General features: G+C 41.8%; 1 protein-coding gene across 2 annotated transcripts; it reads left to right on the top strand.

Moving 5' to 3' along the window:
• Positions 1–6,771: 6,771 nt before the first annotated feature.
• On the top strand, positions 6,772–13,003 carry LOC106805802 (trypsin alpha-like). Of its 2 annotated transcripts, none has more exons than XM_014807545.1 (9): positions 6,772–6,850; positions 8,481–8,560; positions 8,966–9,007; positions 9,296–9,366; positions 9,996–10,084; positions 10,779–10,851; positions 11,494–11,677; positions 11,997–12,139; positions 12,515–13,003. In XM_014807545.1, the coding sequence occupies exons 2-9, from the start codon at positions 8,503–8,505 to the stop codon at positions 12,677–12,679; spliced, it is 825 nt and encodes a 274-aa protein (XP_014663031.1). In that variant the 5' UTR covers positions 6,772–6,850; positions 8,481–8,502; the 3' UTR covers positions 12,680–13,003. The 2 variants fall into 2 exon arrangements, with proteins under 2 accessions (XP_014663031.1, XP_014663038.1); XM_014807552.1 differs by having other exon boundaries at positions 6,778–6,850; positions 8,455–8,560.
• Positions 13,004–13,454: the final 451 nt, after the last annotated feature.

The following is a 13,454-nucleotide window of genomic DNA, read 5'->3' on the forward strand; positions in this document are numbered from 1 at the left end:
TCTGGACTACATTCTTGTCTCCCATCATCGCCCCGTGTCAGCCTGTCAGCTAGACATACCTGTGGCGGGGTTGTGATACGTGCCTGCTGGCCTGTGCCAACCGTGCTACAGGGAGCGAGCAACGTGGCCGTGGGGATACTCCCTATTATTTATTTATTTTATTCATATTTATTTATTTTACTTTATGTATTTATTTATTTATATTATTGATTTGTATTTATTTATTTATTATTTATTTTATTTTATTTTATTTTAATTTTATTTATTTTATTTATTTATTTATTTTTTATTTATTATTCATTTATTTGCATATATATATTTGTTCATTTATTTATTTATTTGTTTATTTATTTATTTACAGACGTGGTTACATAGCGATTACACATTACTGGCAGGCAGAGGATGTTATATACCCTCCACTCTCGTCTCGCCTCCTCCTCCTCTCCGTCTCTCTCTCATCTCTCGTCTCTCTCTCCTCTCTCTCTCTCTCTCTCTCTCTCTCTCTCTCTCTCTCTATTCTCTCTCTCTCTTCTCTCACTCTCTCTCTTTCTATCTCTTCTCTCTCTCTCTTCTCTCTCTCTCTCTCTCCCTTTCTCTCTCTCTCTCTCTCTCGCTCTCTCTCTCTCTTCTCTCTCTCTCCTCTCTCTCTTTCTCTCTGCTCTCTCTCTCTCTCTTTCTTTCTCTCTGTCTCTCTCTCTCTCTTTCTCTCTGTCTTTCTCTCTCTCTTTTTCTCTCTGTCTCTCTCTCTCGCGCGCCTCTCGATATCTCTCTCTCACTCTTTCTCTCTGTCTCTCACTGCTTTCTCTCTCTTTAACTTTCTCATCCTTCCTCCTCTCTCCCTTCCCCCTTCCCTCCCTCCCTCTCTTTCTCTCTCTCGCTCTCTCTTTCTCTTTCTCTCCATCCCTCTCCATCCCTCCCTCTCTCTCTCTCCCTCTTCTCTGCCTTCGTTATGGTTCCTCCTCTGTCACGCCTGTCGGTAAGGGCGTTTAGGTAGAAGTCATTTCCATAAGTACGGTTTCTTATCCTGTAAGAGGGAATTCTGTCAAGTGACCCGGACTCTCCTCTCTCACACACAGCAGACACACACGCGACGCACGCACGCACGCACGCACGCGCACACACACACACGACACACACACACACTTCACACCACAACACATACACACACAACACAACACACACACACCACCACACACACACACAGCACTACGCCACACACACACACACACACACACACACACACACACACAGCACACACACACACACACAAAACACACACATCACACAACACACATAATACAGGACACACACCACACACACACATCACACCACTTACACACACACACACACCACACAGCACACCACAACACACACACACAAACACAACACACACAGACGCAACACACGCACGCATCCACAACACCACACACACACACACACACACACACACACACACACACACACACCGCACACACAGCATGATGACTATCTGATGACGTCTGTACTACAGTGAGCATTAGTATAGCATAACAATAGTATCGAGGACGTTGCGCTTCAATGGCCACTGCTGCGATTTGTTGCCGAACATAGCATTCGGCCAAATTATCATACAATGTATCATGATATGCTTATAACATGTTTAAGTTATAGTTTACAACCCAAAAATGATATATAATAAGTGTATATATGCAATAAAAACATAATATAGATATTACATATAACATATATATAATATATGATACTATATATATATATATAGTATATATATTATAGTATATATATATAAAAGTTATCATTACAATGCATATGTTACATTCCAAGCTTTATGTCTAACAACCCTCAAAAATGGTATATTAATGGTGTATAAATAAAACATATATTTAATAAGCCTACTAATTATATACATACTATATCAGTTATCATACAATGCATATGTAGTGCATCTGGTAAAGTTTTGAGATACAACTCAAAGATGCTTGGGTCTAAAAGCGGCAAAAAAACCTCCAACATTTAATGTATAACATATATTATAATTATATATATAACAGGCATTGACTTCGTGGTGAAGTTACGTGAGTCCTCTCATTAATGGTTATATATTAGCTTATGTGCGCGCGAGTGTACAGTAAAAGCGGCATGTGGATTCATGTGAATATGTTACGAAGCTGTTCGCTTCTATGCACGTGTAGCGCGAGTGTATGATGAACAGGACACTTCCTGTAGAAGTGCGTATCGCCATGTATATGATGTCCACAGTAAGGCACGTGCGCTGGGCGTAATGAGCTGATGTCGATATTTCTTAGAACAGATGACTCGTAGCGCATGTTTAGTAGCAGGCATGTACCATAGATTGAGGTATATGTGGTGTGCACGCACACGTGCGTGCGTTTTGACGTTGAGAGAGCCTAGAGGTGCGCTATGATTAGTGTCGTTTGAGCCTCGTCTTGATGTAGTATGGTGGTGTGCGTACGCCTTCGTTATCGTACAGATCATCCGTATCCCCCACACTCCCACCTGCCTGTGCTCCCGTGCAGGCAGCGTGCGCACTCGCCGTGCTCTGTGCGCTGTGAGTGCTATGGTAAACTTCGTCTAACCATTCATCACAATGTGAACTTCTGTTATCATTCTAGCTGCCTGCCAGTCCGGTGTTTGAATAACTTCACGCCACGTTCCCGGCCTTAACTGACTCACATGTTTAATAAACATGTGAAACATCGCTATTGCGATCAGAATCATGAAGAACTGCTCGTCAATCACTGCAGGCGAAACGCCAAAGCAAATACAACGGATGGCAATATACCAGATCTGTGTTACACACACGCAGCTAGGCCTGCATAGCTCCCCAATCATTGCCGTTGATACAAGATCACGTATTCTCAAACTCCTGTTTAGTATGGTGATTGTGACCCTAACCCTTAACCCTAGTAAACAAAAAAATACTTTTGTTGTTATTAAATTGTTGTAAATAAATCCATGTAATATTGGATAAACATTAGAAAAATAAGAAGACCAGGGAAAATAAATGAAAAAACAATGGGGGATACTCCCAAAAAACGAACATTTCGGTTCGGTGGTCGTGGTTGCCGTGACGGATGCGGGTTACACGCACGCACCACGTGGCCTGCCCGAGGTCGATCGCCTACTGCTCCTAGGCCGTGTGTGGTGTTAATGGAGGGGATGCGGCGGGGTGCAAGAGCGTTGACAGCCACTGTGGGCGGTCATTGGGAGGGAAGGTATTCGAGGCGAACGAGAGGCGATGGCAGGGAGAGAGGCGCGGTGATTGTATCAACCAATCAGAATTTTGGCAGCGAGAGAGGAGACAGGCACGTCAGCGAGGTGAAACAATCGGTGTAGAAGTGGGCATGTGGGTGGGTTAACCAGCTTAAGTGTTTCATTGGGATGGCAGCGCGGATTCATGTGACGGCGTCTAACTGTGTAACACTTTTTAACGGCGCTTTTTCCGGTGGAGGAGCGAGGGATCGTGATTAATAGATACCAGAAAAGAATAGGAGGATGAAGAAGAAGAAGTACGCAAAACGGTGCTAAGCGATGCGGAAGAGGAGGGGTCGAAGGTGGAGGAAGTGGAGGGAGTGACCAGAAAAAAAAGAAAGAGAGAGATGACGAAGAAAAGAGTGAGAAGAGAGAGAAGGAGTCACACGAGATGATGATCAAGTCAAAAGATCAACATGGTATGGACCGAGAATGTGGAAAGAGTATATAAAACGAGAATTCCCAGTGAATTCCCCAGTATGGTAATCCGCGCCCGTTTGTTATTTAACATTGCCAAGTATGGGGAGCGTGCCGCTTGCATATATGAACTCAAACTTCCGGTTTGCAACGAAGAGGACAGGGCGTTCCGGGGAGGAAGCGGTGAGAGCAACAAGGAGCGGAGGAGCAGAGGTAGGTCATTTTTTACTCCGAGTAGAGTCATATCAAGAACAATAGGCCACGATGCATAAAGAGAGGCGAGCGAGGGGCGCGTACGCCAGTTGGAGATTGATGGACAAGAGTCAGAGCAGTGCAAAGGCTCAGACGTGATAGTTTGTAAGGTTGGAGCTCGGCAGAATGTCACTGAGGAAAGATGTAGAGGGCCAGGACCGCCGGACCAAGTAAGAGCCCGGTAACAGGATGCTCAGAGACACGGTGAGCCGTACATCCTGAACCCTAACCCTAACTCTAACCCTAACCGCAAATCCTATTTTAATAATATATAATAACAAAGTCTAATGTGTAGTTTGATTCTGTGTTGTAAGTGAAAGATGTACATCATGTTGTTATCTTAAAAGTGGTATTGTTAAACTATAATCATGTCAAATGCGTTAATTGGAGAAAAAAATGTTCAAGCGAATACAAAGATACGGAACATACAGAAAACAGGAAAACTAATTAGAAAACGATAGCGTGTTCGCGATGCCACGCCGACCTTCATATTGACGCTGGCGCTCTAACCGCTACCCTATGAAGACTATTATTGGTTTAGGATTTGAATGTGCTATGTATATGAAAATACTGTGACGTCATTGAGTGACGAAACAAGCTCAATCCAATAGCAGCACGCTCCATACAGCCCTATGTTCTTGATTGACCTAGGAAAAAAAATCACCGCGTCCGGGGTCGGCGAAATTTTTTTCCCCAACAGGTTTACCTATTTACAGTAAATGAGTAGTAAAATTACGTTTAACCCTAAACCCTAAACTACCCTAACCCTAATTAAATTTAATTAACACTAATAAATGAAATTAACACGCCTGCCGCACATGTGAACACGCCTGCCTTTGAACCAATCAGGAGGCAGGATTTTACTGTAATAGGTAAACCTGTTTGGGAAAAAATATTTCTCGTCCGGGCCCACTAGTCCAAACTGCATGCAGTGCCCCTTCCCACACTCAGGATAATACCACTGCCACAATGCTAGCACTATTTTTAAAGTGGGCGGAGCTCCGGGGAAATCCAGCAAATGGCAATCCAACAGCTGCGAAGTCGCCGTCGAACAAAACATTCGAAATTTCTATGATTTGCATGTTTGTTGGTGGACAAATTTAGATGTTTTAAGTTGAATACGCACAAGTATCAAAAGACAATGTTGTGAGAATTAGGTATATGGCAATCATTCCAAAAATTCATGATAAATACATGAACTTAGTTTAGTAAACAGCGCGTAATGATTTGAAAGTAGTAAATGGGCGCACTATTTCGTATCACTATTTATCAAATTTCTCATAAAATAATGGTTGGATTTTTAATATCTTTGCAGCTTTTATAAGTACACACCGTATTACATAGGACAGGAGTAACGGGGTCGCTGTAAAACTTATGTAAAAAAAGCGTAAGAAATTCTTACGGAAATCAGCTTGTGGCAGTGGTAGAATTGAGCCAGAGCGAGAGCGCCATCTGTCGTCGGAGTTTGCCACTAGTCGAGAACAGACGAACAGAGAAACTTCCACAAATACGTTTAGCGTAAACACTATAATTATCAGGGACATCGACATTAAATAATATATTACAGCCTGTACCAAATCAATACGAAAATTAGTATAAGCAGGGTGTGTAATGACAGATATGTCTCGGGCGCGAAAATTTTTTTTCCACGAAAGTTTCGGACCACAGCCAATCAGCGCACTCCATTCACTCGACTTCCTCGAAGCAACAATGTAAAATGAATACCCCCCATCTCTAACCCTAACACTAACTACTTATACTATAACTATAGACCCAACCACGCACGCACGTGTACGTGCACACGCACGCACGCACGCATGCACGCTCGTGTACGTGCCCACGCACGCACGTGTACGTGCACACGCACGCACGCACGCATGCACGCTCGTGTACGTGCCCACGCACGCACGTGTACGTGCACACGCACGCACGCACGCACGTGTAAGTTTACACGCACGCACGCACGCATACACACACGCACGCACGCACGTGTACGTGCACACGCACGCACGCACGTGTAAGTTTACACGCACGCACGCACGCACACACGCAAGCATGCACGCACGTGTACGTGCACACGCACGCACGCATGTGTACGTGCACACGCACGCACGCAGCACGCGCGTGTACGTGCACTACATAAACAGTGCTTTATATCAGAACATTTGGTCATTCATCTGTAAATGTCAAGCAGCACGCTTCGCTTCTGCCAACCACAAAACATAACAAATACACGTGACCTGATCTATGACGTCACGTGAAACATCGCTATTAGACCTGCGCGATGACGTGTGCATATGTTTGCTAGTGAATTAGACCCGCTAAAATTCGAGACTGTTCGCTGGCAGCAATTGATCCGTGCGCCGGCCTTTCGATTTGGTGCACGGATCAATAGCTGCCAGCGCGTGATACTTTTGTAGGACGTTCCCGCGGTCGCGTGCGCCTTGCTGCGGAACTGCGCGCAAGATCTGCGCTTAGCGGGCAGGATTAACACCTCTCAGGCGACGCTTCTCTGGTATCCGGTCTCTCGTCTGGATAGACATGCAGCGAACTGCATCCTACCAGTCTATGTTTACGTTAGTGCACGTACTGCTCCCGATGCCCTTAATTGTCACAAGCTCGATATACATACATGCAGCAAACTGTCGATGTCCCAGGCAACACCTGGCAGGGTTCAAACAAAAAGACATTACCTAACTGCCGATGTGAGGGGGGAGCCAATGTGTATATCAGTGTTATCACTGACGAATTAACCATGCACGGGCACCGCACCGTCTGTGACACGGCCTTTGCCAGGCTTCGTTAACGAGTGCAAATGCTTATAGTGGACTCTACTAGTACTGTTCATCAAGGCGCAGCGGACTGGGAAATAAGAGACAACTGCTTGAAATAGACTATATATACTGCGGCGGTTCGTACATGCCACCCTGAGGAGGAACACTTTCTGTCACCTAGTCATTTCTTTGAATCCGTGCGCTGGCTTTCATTATGGCGCACGGATCCACCATGTTATCTTTTCTTTTCTCTTTGCCGCGCGCACTTTTCTTCTATGCGCGGCCAGTACTCCATATTTGGCCATCTTCCATATCATTTCAGTTACACTTGCATCACTTCCACTGGATACAGAGTGTGCAAGACTATAGCACTATAGACTATAGAGTGTGATAGATAGATAGATGGATAGATAGATAGATAGATTGATTGATTGATGGATAGATAGATAGATAGATAGATAGATAGATAGATAGATAGATAGATTAGATAAGATAGAATAGATAGAACTAGATAGACTAGATAGATAGATGAGATAGATAGTAGATAGATAGAATAGATAGATCAGATAGATATAGATTATAGATATAGATACATACATAAATACATACATACATACATTACATACATACATACATACATACATACATAACATACATACATGACCATACAACAGTACTACAATACGTACGTACGTACGTACGTAGTTACGTAACGTAACGTACGTAGCGTACGTAACGTACGTATCCGTATGTAGGTAGGTAGGTAATAGGTAGGTAGGTACGGTATGTAGGTTAGTACAACGCTAGGTAAGGTAGGTAAGGTAGGTAGGTTAAGGTAGCGTAGGTAGGTCAGGTCGGTAAGGTAGGTTAGGTTAGGTAGGTAGGTAGGTAGGTAGGTAGGTAGCCTAGGTAGGTAGGTAGGTAGGTAGGTAGGTAGGTAGGGTAGGTTAGGTAGTAGGTAGGTAGTAAGGTAGTAGGTAGGTAAGGTAGGTAGGTAGGTAGGTAGGTAGTAAGGTAGGTAGGTAGGTAGGTAGGTAGTAGTAGGTAGGTAGGTAGGTAGGTAGGTAGGTAGGTAGGTAGGTAGGTTAGATAGATAGATAGAAGAATAGATTCTTTTCTTTGGGAATTTTTCTTTCAACCAAGTGGTCACCAACTGAGCGCTTTATTTCCCGGGCAACGCCGGGTGTCCTAGCTGCTAGTATTACATATATGACACGCTCATAAAATAAACTAATACCTCCACACTAGTTATCGGAGTATTTTCACAGTCTTTCGAAGCTATGAAAACAGAGTTATATTTCTCACTGTGTTCATCATTATTATCTTGCACTAAACTCAAATCAATTATTGCCAGGATCTCAAATGGTTTTAAGGTTTTAACCTATATTTCTGTTTAATTTCGTTGCGACATTGACACATCTTAATCACATACCATGAATTCCTTCCGTAAGCAAATGATTCTAGAACGATATCAATTCTGACAGCAATTATTTACAAGACAAGTCCCTGCTCTTGCTACGATTAAGATGTGAATAAGGTCATAGCCACGAAAGCAGCTCATCGTGTGGCAAACCTGAATCGACAGATGTTCAGCACGCGCACAAGGATTTGGTTCTTTATATTAAGACGTTTATCATCACGAATCGCGTATTGCCATATTTGCCATATTGACAAAGCAGCTGGGTTGTTTCTGTGGGAATAAGCTCATGGTCGATGAGCCATAGTATAAAAATCCGTGCAGCTCCAGTTTACTTCATTCCTGATCAGCCACTGGAAGAGTAGCTGCAAGATGACGCTTCTAATCGCCTTCGCTTTGGTTTGTGTTGCCGCTGCAGATCTGCAGGGAGGTACGTATGCAATATGATTCTATTTAACTTGTCTGTGAGTCGTTCCGTGTTGTCTGTGAGTAAAATTCCGTGATATTAACGTTGTCTATGCACCGTCCGTGCATGACTATACACCGGCTTCTGCCAGGTAAGGTGAAATACTCTATTTTACGGTTATTTTTTGCGTAGATATTAATTTCGCTTGATTTCATGCATGAATGATACTTACCGTATGAATAATTGAAAAATACTAGTATGATAAAATTAGTTGCTATAATTTATCGTAACCATTACGCAAACTAAATTATAGCAAAACCAAAATCTATAATATAAGAAACATGTTGCCTACCTGCCTGCCTGCTTGCGCGCGCGCGCGTGTGTACATGAATTGATATTAACATAAAAACATTTGTACTATGTTTTAAGGTCTTAATCCTGGCAGACCGAGATGGCCACGCTTACCCGAAGGTGCGTTCGATCAATTTCCCAATAGTTACTATATATATAAAAAATTTATTTCACTGGCAGACACGATTAGCGTGGTTGCGCCTACTGACTCCTATACATTGTAGAATTTTTTTCTGCGTTAAACCTGTCGATAACATCAGAAGTGAATGGAAACAAAATTGTTTTTATTCACGCCTGATAATATACTGATCATAATAATTTCGCCATGGTTCAACAACATAGCTTAATTACCATCGTTCGCAGACCACTCAGGTGCGTAAAATGAAAGACACCATACTACATTTGCAGGTGTCAAACCTATGGATGATTCTAAAATTGTCGGCGGAGCAACGACCACCATCGATAAGTTTCCCTACCAGGTAAATGAGCAATACGAAAAAAGCTTATCGTGTTCATGTTCCGCCGAGAGATGGAAGAGAGAGATGGTAGGGAGATAAGGCAGAAACAAAGAATACTTGATGATCTCAACGGCAGACATTCGAAACTGCCTCGACTTGATTTATTTACAAAATTCACGCGATTTGTTCAAATGCGTGACAGGAAACTCTTCCCATAGTCCACACTTTGTACATTCTGGTATGGGCTTGCTTATAATAAAACGCTATACAACCATATTTACCATATACCGTATACCATGAATATATAAGTATATTTTAATTTTAATCCACTTGAACTGTTTACAAAGCTCCATATTGTAACATATACTGCAAATATGCTAATTGTATAGATTTCATGCAAATTAGGCTCTTGTTTATGATATTCTGAAATCTAATTTAACGTAAAAGGTAAACATTCTTTACAAAATAACATATAAATCTGAAATATAAATTAGAGACGATCACCAATATTTTCTTGACCCAAACGATAAATTTTGCGCAATAAACATTAGCAGCTCTGTCAAAGGCGTTACCTAGAGGTACGTACATTCGATTTAATAGACTCAATTCCAAATTTTGTTTACGACATTTAATATTGTGTTTGCCTCCAGGTTGCCATGTACAAGGATGGTAATTTCATCTGCGGTGGTGAACTGATCCGTACCAATGTGGTACTCACGGCCGCTCATTGCGTTCATAGGTAATATATATATATATATATATATATAATTATATCTATATAGTATTACTGTAACGGCCGCGCGTAATTTCACGTATCTCTTCCGAAACCGCCGTAAGGAATGTCACATTTTTCTCTTACCGGGGGGTTTCCAATGTCGCGAAGATGATGCGCTATATCACTAGGCTTTATTTTGCATGACAATTAATTCTCTGATGATGAGAGTGCATAATTTTGTCTCCAGTTGTTGTCATTTTTGCGCAATTTAACCTGCATCTGGAAATCTGAACTTTATATCTATATCTATATCTATATATATATATTATGTATATATATATATGTATATATATATATGTATATATTATCTGTGACTTAGGATCATTTTATAAGTTAACTGACAAGTGTTACAATTTAGTCTTTCAAGTTTACATAGTATACAATTGGTGAGAAATGGATTTTGAAACGTACCTTGATACGTGGTAGCATTTAAAAAAGCACAAATAAAACTATTAATTGTCTAAGTAAATCATTAAAGCTAACATAGCGTCATAGGTGTTCGCTGAAACTCTGCATCGCACCTGAACCCAATTGCACCACACCCCGTAATGTCGACCCAGGCCTCTTGTTGAAAAAATTTCATTGACTTGCTACGTTTTGTCTTGCTCCTTTGTTTCATATCCACGATGTTTCGACAGAATGCGTGTGTAAATTACAGGTATGAGAACTCACCAAGCAGATTTGAAATCAGAGTCGGCTCGACAACGTATTCTGGAGGAACTAGACACAGGGTCAATAATTATTCAGTTTCATATTACATCTTTTTTTGCTTAACTTGCTATCGGTGTGTGCCGTCGATTAACTAGACTATAGCACCAAGACTATTATCCCTAAAAAATCGATATGGTATCAAACTGGCGCGCGCCCAGCGTAGCGTACATACACAAATCTTTGAAGCGGGTTAAGTTGGCACTGATTGATTGTTCATGCACAGTTTAGCTTGTTACGTCACTCGACAGACAGCTATTGTACTTTTATGTGATCTAAATAAAGTTATGCACATGCGTATTGCAAAATCTGACGCGCGCCTGGCCCCACATTGCGTACAGACATGTTCAAAGCGGGCTAACTTGGAGCGTACAAAATTAGCTCTCTTCGAAGCGGGCCTGTCCCTCCTTCATTTGCGAAGCCAAATTGGTGCAGGCCAGCGCGTATTCGGAGCGGGATAGCGTGTACACACTGAACAAAATTGACGCGCGCTTGGCGCGCACCAGTTTAATACCATATCAAATTTGTAGTCTGTACGGGGTATATAGACGCCGAGACTACAGCGCAAACTGTTCGACCGTAGGCCGTTCAATGCGGAATGATGTTATACATTTCTCTGTTTTTGGTCGTCTAAGTACCAATAATTATCACTTAAAACTTTACAGGTATCGCGCGTGAACAAGCACAGCTCGTATAACTCATACACAACTGATTACGACGTGGCCACGATGATACTAAGCAGTAGTGTGTCAATAAATACGTATACCCAGTTAGTTACGATGGCGTCCGGCGGTTCAAGTTACAGTGGATATACGGGAACGGTCAGTGGCTGGGGAACCACTAGTGAAGGTAGGTTTATAAACACTCATGTAATGACTGTGGTCGGGTTGTGAACGCACGATAAGGATGAACTAGTAATATTTTCGGTAATGTTAGTTAAGATATGAGCTATCCATCCTTACGACGTTTCTTATTATTAAAGGAGTGGATTAATGTTAATGGTTTAAAGTTCGATAGCTCTTTTCTCGGATTCTTTGTTCCATCAAACTATTATAATAGGTTTGCAACCTTGATTTACGGTAAACAGATCTGATCTGTAATTATTATATGCATAATGCGTTAATAATTACATACGTTTATATAACTGTACGTGTATTTATGCTGTCAGATGGAAATATCTCCAGGAATCTTAGGTATGTTAACGTAGCAATAATGTCCAACGTGCAATGCGCCGATGTACTCGGTTCAGGCGTCATCACCAACCGCATGATGTGTGCTGGTTATCCCGACGGTGGAAAGGACGCCTGTCAGGTAGGTTTTCGCTGTAGTCAGGCAGCTTTCATATAAAGGCAGTTCATACGCTCATCTAAATAACTCGTGTAAACTGCTTACTTAACTCATTAACAGATCAAACTCGGTGTGCATGACTAAGTAACAGTATCTTTTTGCTCTCGTTCAGTCGTACCGTGCCTTATTTTATAGAATCGTATTTTATCAATCTCCTTAGAGACATATCTGGGTATCATCAAATACTCGTATATTTACACTCAGCTAGGTCTATATTGCACACGCTGTCACGTTTACATGTAGGGCCTAATACGTCAGTTATAAGTATATATAATGTCCATCCGCAATGAGTGATTTAAGAGGTCGTTATTTATGTTATTATTTCACGCGTATTCAAAGGGTGACTCCGGCGGACCACTGGTCATCAACCATTCCATGAGTAACCCCAGCAACTCAGTCCTGGTTGGTATAGTCTCCTGGGGTTACGGTTGCGCAAGGCCGCAGTCTCCTGGCATTTATTCCCGCGTCACGGTGCTCAGAGGTTGGATCGACGCCTACTCGTAATTAACATGAAGTGTGAAGTCGCTACATATAATCTGATTTGGTGCATGCTTACGTCTAACGATGGAGAAGGTTAAATTTAGGTAGTGAATCGACCGAGGTATGATTAGTGGTGGAGTGGGGCTGCTATATGCTCCCTCACAACTGCAGTGATAATTTTTTACGGGTAATGATTTTATTCCATATTATAGTGTGTGGATGAGAGAATACCACTAATGATCATGGTCGCAAAATCGAAGACGAATTCTCGCGGCTAGTTTAAACAGATTGAAATGTATTATTTTAAAATTAATGTAACGATGAAAGGAATTTCGAATAAAATGGGTAGTTGCCTATAACAAAATAATGGTTTTAATGCTGTTTATCTCTCAAAAAGTAATAATGACACGTTATAAATTACTTGTATAACGATATAAGACTTGAAAAATATAGTAATTTTTATACGAGGTGGTTTTCGTGTGATGCAGGACTGACAGGAATTCTAGTAACCGGAAAAATATACTGCACCACGTATACGATGTTAACCTCAATTGATAACATTTCTCTTCCTCAACTACAAATGTACACGAGCCATGCAGAGACATCAATATTACGATTCGTTTTTGGATCATATTCACATTTAAATTCTAATAATATCATGTCATACTTTAATCATTATGAGGTCCTTGCCCCCACCCAATTTCCATTTACTGACACGGACGCACGCGCACACGTACACACACGCACACGCACATACGCGTACACGCGCACGCAGACAGAAAAACACTCACACTTACAT

The sequence above is a fragment of the Priapulus caudatus genome, unplaced genomic scaffold (assembly GCF_000485595.1).
Source record: "Priapulus caudatus unplaced genomic scaffold, Priapulus_caudatus-5.0.1 Scaffold7, whole genome shotgun sequence".
In the NCBI taxonomy this organism is placed as follows: Eukaryota; Metazoa; Priapulida; class Priapulimorpha; order Priapulimorphida; family Priapulidae; genus Priapulus; species Priapulus caudatus.